The sequence below is a fragment of the Corvus brachyrhynchos genome, unplaced genomic scaffold (genome assembly GCF_000691975.1).
Source record: "Corvus brachyrhynchos isolate BGI_N302 unplaced genomic scaffold, ASM69197v1 scaffold5, whole genome shotgun sequence".
NCBI classification, from domain to species: domain Eukaryota; kingdom Metazoa; phylum Chordata; class Aves; order Passeriformes; family Corvidae; genus Corvus; species Corvus brachyrhynchos.
In genome coordinates, this window is record NW_008238321.1 from 4,875,719 (window position 1) to 4,884,966 (window position 9,248).

General features: G+C 57.1%; 1 protein-coding gene across 1 annotated transcript in view; it reads right to left on the reverse strand.

Annotated features, from left to right (window-relative positions):
- Window positions 1–2,521: 2,521 nt before the first annotated feature.
- Window positions 2,522–9,248, reverse strand: part of CACNG3 (calcium voltage-gated channel auxiliary subunit gamma 3) — a 7,183-nt gene continuing 456 nt past the window's right edge. The window contains exons 2-4 of the mRNA XM_017733991.1: window positions 7,576–7,659; window positions 5,088–5,228; window positions 2,522–3,987 (exon numbers count right to left, since the gene is read on the reverse strand). Coding sequence (XP_017589480.1) covers window positions 3,476–3,853 — 378 coding nt within the window. The 5' untranslated portion in view covers window positions 3,854–3,987; window positions 5,088–5,228; window positions 7,576–7,659 and the 3' untranslated portion in view covers window positions 2,522–3,475. The remainder of the gene's footprint in view (window positions 3,988–5,087; window positions 5,229–7,575; window positions 7,660–9,248) is intronic.

Consider the following 9,248-nt stretch of genomic DNA (forward strand, 5'->3'; position numbering starts at 1 on the left):
TTTACCCACACTCTCCTAAGCTATGGCAAACAGTAAAAATCCCCCAAAAAATCAAAGCCAGAAAGGACAAAGGATGATTTTGAGGAAGGAACAGCCTGCAGGAATAGGGAATAAGGAGTTTCCCTTGCAGCAAACCGTGGAGACGGCAGTGCGTTTGTCCTGATGTAGATGTGAAATTAGGGGGAAAAGGGTGAAATGCAAAGCTCTGTGCTGCAGCCAGGACCCAGCTGCCATTTCCCCTCCGCGGGCTCCGTGCCAGCACCAGCTCCCGCAGGCTGACAGCGCTTCGCCGCCGGGTTTGTCATCACAGCACCAACACAGCAATTAAACCCCTCCCTTGGGAGGCAAACGGGAACGGCAGCCCACGGGGACCGGCACAGCAACGCCCCAGCCGTGACTCGGAGCCATCTCCAGCTCCCCCAGCCAGTCCTCGGTGGCTGCAGGGCTGGACCCGCACCCATCAGGGCAGCACCCAGCACCCGGCCCTGCGTCCCCACCACGCCCAGTGCTGTTCAACCTGCGGGGAGCTGTGAGTGCCCCCGAGTGACAGCCACGGCTGTACCCAAACACAACAGGTTTCCCGCGCTGTCGGATGGATGCTCCTTGCTCTCCTGTCCGTGGGATCATTCCAAGGGCAAAAACTGAATCGCTCAAAGTCTTCTGCTCTGGCCAGTCGTGCCCACACGCTCGCGCTCATTTTGCAGTGTTTACAGTGCTCCCACGATGATCTAACGTTGCACAAAGCCATTGTAGGATAAATATAGAGCACTGCAGCACCATAAATCAGCCGGCTCAGGAGCACGGGGAGGATCGGGCTCACTGGTGGGATGTGGGTCCGCTGGCACTCGGAGAAGGGGGAGCGGGTGCATCGGCACACCACACCTGGCCCCTTTGTCACCACCCTGGGCTGTTCTGCCCACGAAGGTGACTACAGGCACTGCCATGCCTGGCGGGTCGGCATGGCGGGCGTCAAAACAGCGCGGGCAGCCATGCGTAGACGATGGGCTATCGTACTGTTTATCAAGGTCTGGCGGAAAGAAAACAAGGTAATGGGGCATTTGCTGATTCAATTCGTTGAATTTGAACAAATCTTTTTAATCCTCCTCCCCTGGGGATTGGAAAGGTCAGGAAATAGGCAGAATGTGCACTTTCAGGTATTGAAATTAAACTTGTTAAGAAATCCATATTGATTTGCACTTCTCTGAGAAATATTGAGGCCTCCAGATTTAGCTTGGGTATTGATTTTCTCTTCCAGGGGAAAGACATCGGCACAAAGGGAAGATATTATACGTGGCAGTAAACACCTTCAATCACTGCCCGCTCTGCCTCCATAAACACAAACAAACGGCCCCGGCACTGCGGCTCCGCGGCTGCACCGCAGCGTTCCTGTGCCCCGAGGGTGCTCAGACCCTGCCTGGGTCGGTGCCCCACGCCTGACAGGGTTGAAAAGGCATTTGGGCAGTGCCCTTAAAGCCATGGTTTAGCTTTTGGTTCGCCCCGATCAAAACCAATTGTTCGGGAAGTTCGAGATGGTCATCGTAGGTTCCTTCCAGCTGAACTATTCCACTCCTTTCTATTCCGTGTTTAGCACTGCCAGCCCTTTCCTGCTTTGCTTTTAAATATTGCCCTAAGATGGGGGTGTAACTCTCCTTTGACTGTTTTTAATACATGCAATCAGCAACTATGGCAATTAAGAGGCCTAATTAGCATCTGAATCAGCTTTCTCGAACAACTCCCTTTGCACGAGTAGCAAATAAGGGTGAGGGAGTTGAAATTCTCCCTGTGAGGGTGGGGAGGCTCTGGCACAGGTTGCCCAGAGAAGCTGTGGCTGCCCCTGGATCCCTGGAAGTGTCCCAGGCCAGGCTGGATGGGGCTTGGAGCAGCCTGGGATAGTGGAAGGTGTCCCTGCCCATGGCAGGAGGTTGGAATGAGATGAGCTTGAAGGTCCCTTCCAACCCAAAGCATTCTGTGGTTCTGTGAAGAAAGGGCCTGCAGCCCTGTGCTGAGGGACAGGCAGCCCTTGCTGAGGCTGTTTGTGGAGCTCCAGGGAGGATTTCACTCCAGCAGAGCTCCTGTGCCAGGTTTCCCAGTGGCCTGCCCATTATTCCCAGGAAGGATTAGGATGCGCCTTGTGAGCAGCCATGCTCCGACTTTGGGCAGCAGACCCAGGGCAAGGCTGTTCAGACTCACACAATGCACACCAGATGTTCCCCTTCTGCCGAGAGCGGAGTAAACGAGAGTCCCGCTGGCCCCAGATCACCCCCGGGGATCCTGTGGGAATCTGCCACTTCTGTCAGAAGGTTAAATAAGATTTCAATTAAGTGACACATCATCACAAACCAACTGCTTCAAAACTGCCTCTGCTTAGATGAGCTCTGCTCCAGTGGGAGAGTTTAAAGCCAAACCTCCGTCTGCTCACACACTCCCTGGCAGTCCCAGACTGACCTCCCTCCTCCCTGCTGGCCACGGTGCGCAGCTCTCCAGTGCCCACAGCAGGGTCAGTGCGACCTATTCAGCCAAGGAACTTGCCAAACTGGACAATTTTATTGTTTTTCTCATGGATCTCCCAGCCATTCGGGAATCACATCCCATCCGCATGCGGCTGCAGCCGCTCCCGCAGCACCACGGTTGCGCGTTGCCCCCTCGGCTGTGCCCAGTCATCTCTGACTGCGTGTGTATCAACTGTAGGGAAGTAATTCATTTTCTTGCAACATTAGAGGTGAATTAAACGCTGGATACTTGCTACCAGTCACTGGAGTAATTCTGCTCCTGAGTCCTTTCACGGCCTGAATGGAAGGAAGGAAGGAAGGAAGGGAGGGAGGGAGGGAGGAAGGAAGGAAGAAAGGGAAGAGGGAAGGAAGGGAGGAGGGAAATAAGCCCTTTCGAGACCACAGAAAATTGCAAAAGGATGTTTCTTCCAACCCGACATGACAAAATTAAATTCCAAGCTATTTAATGCATGCACGAAACGCCATAGAGGAACCCAGCCCGAGCACTCCATCCAGCAAGACAGGGAAAGGGGTTCGGAACACAAGCATTGCTCCGGCACTAACTCAGTGCTTCCAGCTCCGGACTTCCAGGCGATTCCACTTAAATGTAACTACCGGGTTAAGGGTTCTCACAGATAGGGCTATCGCCAGCATTTCCATGGACACACAGCTACGGGAACACTGCGGTTATGATCACACGAACGATGGAGACCTTGGGAAGCCGCTGTCCCAGGGGGTTGGAGCCTGCTCAGTCCGCAGGGCACCAGGGCCAGGGTCCCAGCGTGGCCCCATCCCCTCCCCGCCGGGGGTCCCGCTCCCACCGTGGGCGCAGTGGCCTGGTCCGGGCAGTGACATTTCAGGAGTGAAAAACCAGCCCCACGGGTGGGGGCACGGGGAGCCTCTGGGTTTGTCCTTAAAAACGGGGTTTCACAGGTTACACCGTCACGAGGGTGATGCCATGCAGCCTGCCCACGGCCCAGCCCGCCTCAGACCGGCGTGGTTCGTCTGTTGGCCGGGTTGTTGTGCAAAGACTCCTTGAACTCTTTGGGGATGGAGTTATGGACCTGTAAAAAACCGTGGTCCCGCTCCGAGTTGAGCAGCGTCCCCATGGTAACCTTGGAGGGATCCCTGGAGAGGGTGAACATGGAGATGTCGGTGGAGGGGATGGTGCTGAACCCTTTGCTGATGGGCGACATGTCCCGGGAGCGGGGCTCGGTGGAGCGGGAGCTGGACCGCCGGCGGAAGCGGTACCTGTAGGGGGGGAGGCGGGTGAAGGCCGACTTCTTCAGCAGCTCCGAGTGGGACCTGGCGCGGATCTGGCGGTGCTTCTCAATGTACATGTGCACGGCGATCACCCCCACCATCTCGGCGATGATGAAGGACAGTGCTCCGAAGTAGAAGGACCAGCCATAGGAGTAGCTCTTCTTGGAGTCGCTCTGCCCCGGGTCCCCTGCGTTGGCCGAGATGTAGACTATGATCCCGATGATGTTGCTGAGACCTGAAGCGGGGGACAAGCAGAACAGGTGGTCACCTGAGCGGCAGGAGTGGATGGGGGCACATGTCCCCACAGGGCACCAACCCTTCTGCCAGCACACTTGGGCCAAATTCCCTTGCAGACCTCTGCTGATGTCCCAGGATACCCGTATATTCCCTTACACCCAGTATTCCTGCATATTCCCGGATATCAGAAGGAAAGGAGGAACAACCACTATTTTGTCTAGAAAAGGGACATTTCAGGAACTGGTTGTGCTTTGCTTTGCCGAGCAGTGAACACATGAGCCCGGCTGGTGCCATGCAGCAGCAGAGCCAACCCGAGGGGCACAGGGGGATCCCCCCAGCATGAACCCCAGATCGCCATGGCCCTGGGAGCACAGGGAAGCTGGGATGGCTCCGTCTCTTTCCATTTCTGGTGGAGTCCTGAGGCTTTGTTTGGGACAGGGGCAGCCAGCGGGGCTGTGCCGCAGGCTGGGGAGAAGCTGGTGCATTCCCAGATTTACTTATTGAATCGATTATGTTCTCTCTGCTGTTTTCTCATCTGCATCAGCAGCTCCTGCCAGCCAAGGAGGGAGAGTCATTTGTCTTTTTGTGGGGAGAAGAAAAACACAAAATAGAGCAGTTCCTTGAGACAAAGACATTGTCACGCGATAATCAGGGGAAGCATTGGGGAACAGCAGAGAGAAATGAGTAATCCAGCAGGAACGGCCTCTCCAGAGAGCAATTTCCACGTGGGGCTGTGGCAGCCCCTCTGCCTGCTCCTGCTGCTGCAGGCACAGTGCCCACTGACTGTCCAGGATGGAGGGCAAAGCCCCCAATCCCTGTCCCGGTGGGATGGCTGCACTCCAGGAGCCCCTCCTGGGCTGCAACTCCCACACAGGCTCTGCTCGAGGCAGAGCAGGGGGTACACTTGAAGCCCTTGGCACAGTGACCATGGCCAGAGACCCCTGATGGTTTTTCCCTGCAATGGGGATTTTCCCACAGGGATGGAACAGCTCTCAAACCTCAGAATCTCTCTGTGCTGACAGCCTGGGAGGATCCACACCACACCTCCTGCTCCCCTGTGTCCCCCCAGGCTGGAGGAGCCACCTGGGAAGCTCCTACCTGCGGAGACGAAGAAGATGCCAGCGCTGAGGATGACGTTGTGTTTGCTCTTGTAGAACTCGCTGGCGGCCACACACAGGCCCCCGAAGAACAGCAGCCCCACGCTGAGGATGGGGAAGATGCTGGACGCTCTCACCGCACCTGTGGGACAGGGAGAGGGGCAGGATCAGCCCCCAGCACCCCCTGCACCAACACCAGCACCTGGGAAGGATTTGTGCAAGGGCACCCCTTGAGCTGCAAGGATGGATGGGGACACCCAGCACCAGACCCCACCATGAATCCTCTGCTTGTCATGGAATCCTGGAATGGTTTGGGTTGGAAAGGACCTTAAAGTCCAACCAGTTCCACCTCCTGCCATGGGCAGGGTCACCTTCCACTATCCCAGCTTGCTCCAAGCCCCTTCCAACCTGGCCTTGGACACTTCCAGGGATGGGCAGCTACAGCTTCTGTGGGAAACCTGTGCCAGGGCCTCCCCACCCTCACAGAGAGGAATTCCTTCCCAGTATCTCTGCTGTCCCTGAGCCAGCCCTGCAGATCCTGTGATTCCAGCCATAAAAACAGCATAAACCCCAAATTTCTATTTTTTCCCCCCCTCTCCTAGGTTAGATCAAGGAATTATGTCTTCCAGCCTAGTCACACAGCCAGCACCATCAATTTACCTTCCCATTACCAAACACACCACCCTCAGGTTTTGGCTGGAGTGCCTCTGGAGTCTGGAGTGGCAGAAATCCCACAGATCTCACCAGGCTGGTGAGGAACTGCCAACCACATGGTCAGGAACCTCTCCCATAGGGCCCAAACTATCACAGCTGCTTTGGAAGTAAAAATTTACAAATTAACATACCTCAATTTCAACAAAAAGTAATTTTCCGATGTAGGGGAGGAACATGTTCAAAATTAACAGAATGCCAAGGTCCCAGAACCCAGCTGGGACAATGCTGTGACCCCGGTGCTGGGCTCCATCCCTCAGGATCAGCTCTGGCAACACTGACAGCAGTCACTGACTGGGCACTACACAAAGAAGGGACTTTCCTACACGGATCAGCTTCCAAAATGACAGTAGAGAGTAATGAATGCAGCAGATCACTACCTGCTGCACCAAAAATACACTGTGCCTTGGTTTGGACTCTCATGCCTCGATTAGGGCTGTTATTAAAGCAGAGAAATACAGGAAAGCTCCATTAAAATTCCACTCAGGGGGCTTTAAAATAGTCTTTTTACTTTTAATGTGAGAGGGGGTGGGAGAACTTCAACACTAATCTACTAAAACTGCAAAGCCATTTCATTAAACTCGTTCTCCTCTCTGCTGTGAGCAGAGATGTGGAAATTTGAGAGTCCAGAGCAACAACTGGATGAGCAGCAGCGGGGTCAGCTGGGGGGGTTGGGGTTGAGCACCAGGCAACAGGCACAGGGCCCTTCTCCCGGGATTCCTTCCTGCCCCAGGAGCTCAGAGAGCATCCAGGGCTGCCACTGCCCCCCTGCTGCCGTCTGTTGTTGTTTGGAAACGCAGGGGTTGGGATGAGCCCTCAGCACGCAGGGCCCACAGTCTGGCACATGTGTGGCTCTGCATGTCGGGGGTGTCATATGTGTCCAGCCTCTGTCACTGGTGCCTGGCACATGCTCACACGTGTGTGCCCAGCACTGAGGGGACAGTGCCCCTTGTCTGCAGGGTCACCCTCACCCAGCCTTGGGGCTGCCCATGCTTTCCCCTGGAAGAGGGGAAATTTAGGTGAGATATACAGAAGGAATTGTTCCCTGTGAGGGTGGGGAGGGCCTGGCACAGGGTGCCCACAGAAGCTGTGGCTGCCCCTGGATCCCTGGAAGTGTCCAAGGCCAGGTTGGATGGGGCTTGGAGCAAGCTGGGATAGTGGAAGGTGTCCCTGCCCATGGCAAGGGGTGGCACTGGTTGGGCTTTAAGGTCCCTTCCAACCCAGGCCATTCTGGGGTTCTGTGTGAAAGCCTGTGGCCCTGCCCCGAAGCTCTGCTGGCCCCTGAGACAGGAGGCCCCACTTTTCCCAGGAAAGCTGCCAGTTCAGTTTCCCTCTGTCTCCCTGTGCTTGGCTGCCACCAGCAGAGCACATGGCAGATGCTCGTTGTGCTCTCCAGGCAAATCCAGCCTGGCTGGAGACTCGGGGAACAGGGACACCAGCACGGACAGGGCATGAACACGTGTCCCTGTGGTGCTGCACCATGGACCTGCAGGGTCCCAGTCCTCCATGGGGGAACACCAACAGACTCAGGCTGTGCAGCAGCTGCTGGGACCAGCTGTGGGGACAGCGAGTGCCAGGCCAACGTGCCATTAACGTGTGGCACTGCGACATGGCACGGCCATGCTTGCATGACCCAGAGGGTCCTTGCTGCTGCACAAGGAGCCTGGGGGGCCGTAACCCCTCAGCCTTCTGCTGGGTGAAGCTGGAGGAGAGGAAGGGGGTGCCCTGCAGTGTGTGAGGGGACCCAGGGGATGTGTGCCATGGGGGAGCAGACTCACGGAGGAGATACTCGGCTGTGTCTTGCTCGTAGTCTGCATCCTCAGGGAAGTGGTCGATTTTCTTGCACACTCCTCGGAAGGTTCCTGGGGAGAAACAAGCCAGGAAATGCTCAGAACCCTGTGCTGGCCAGGATGTGCAGCAGCCCAGGGGCCTTCATGTTCTAAATGGGGACACTGAGACACAGTGTGGGACTGCTCTGGAGCAGCAAGGGGCAGGGAGAGGTGGAAGGAACTGCAGTATCTCCCTAGAGGAAGGGCAGCCCCCTCACCATCCTCGCTCTAGAGCATGTGGTCAGGTCATGCTGGCTCTGTCCCCTCTGCCATGGGACCCAGAAGGACCTGTCGCCAGGGACCAGGGCCCCAGACAGGACAAACCAACCCTCAGGGTGTCCTGCATGGTGGCATGCTCCCAGGCTGTGCTTGGGGGAGCTGAGCAGCATGACAGGCATCAATTAAAGCCTGAAGATGAAGCTCCGGAGGAGGCAAGCTGTCATCCAGAGGGAGACACAGCAGCCGAGGGAGAATTGCCTGCTCCCGTTGCTTTGGGAACTGTGGGAAAAGGGGTTGCACTGGGCACAGTGAGGACACGAGCTCCACAGCACAGCCCCCAGCCTCCTCCTCTTCCTCCTCCTCTCAGCTTTGGGCTTTCACCCACCTTCTCCCAGTACCCAGAGCCAGCAGACTCTGCCCCACACACCCCAGAGCTGCCCCCCACATGTCCCTTTGCTCTGCAGCCATCAGGCACTGCCAGAGCGGGGCTGCACCAATGGAGCCCTGGGCTGAGCAGGCATGGGCAGAGCAACACGCCCGGCTGCCCAGGGGAGGGGGCGGAAGGGGGACAGCCCCAGCTCCACAGCATCTATTCACACTCTGACATTCATTTTGTCTCCTTTACTCCCTCTGTTCACCAACTGATGCTCGTCGTCATGGCAATGCTGAGCCACCTGGCACACAACTTCAGCCTCCAAACACACACCACAATAAGGCTGCAATCCCAAAAAGCCCCCTCTGACCTCTAAGATGCTCCGCAGGGAGGGAATCCTGCCCCTGGGAACTGCAGCTGGAAATGGCTCCAGCTGGATGAGGCAGCTGCTCGGGGTCCTGGCTGGGGACACAGCCCCCAAAGCAGCTAGGCCACGTGTCACATCCTCAGCCACCAGGTCCCTGTCCCCTGGTGACAGCAGATGCAACTCCATGTGTTCCTCTCCCAGCTTTACAGCTGGTCCTTGGAAAAGGACACTGGGATGGTATCTCAGGGGGACTTGCTCTGGCACCGGCTCAGCCACTTGCTCTGGGCACTTGCAGTCCCTGCCAATGCCTTACCTGGGTGTGCCTTCCCAGCACCCAGCTGTCCCTCCAGAGCTGGGCACAGCCCACGCCACCAGCATGGCTTGTGCTCTATGGACAGGCCGGACGGGCGGCTGCTGCCCCCTCCCAGCCACCGCTGCTGGTGCTGCCAGCAGTCGGGCTCCTCTCCCAGCCGGGAGCATGCCAGGCTGCTGGTTCCAGCACACCCCAACCTGCTCCTGAACCCTTTCCCAGCCCTGGCCATGCCTGTGCCGTGGCTCCGTGCTGGGAACCTGAGTCACAGCCCCGGGTTTGATTCATCTGCGGCCGGGCAAGCGCCAGCACAGGCGGGGCTGCGCCCCGTAACCCCTCCCCCCTCCGCTCTC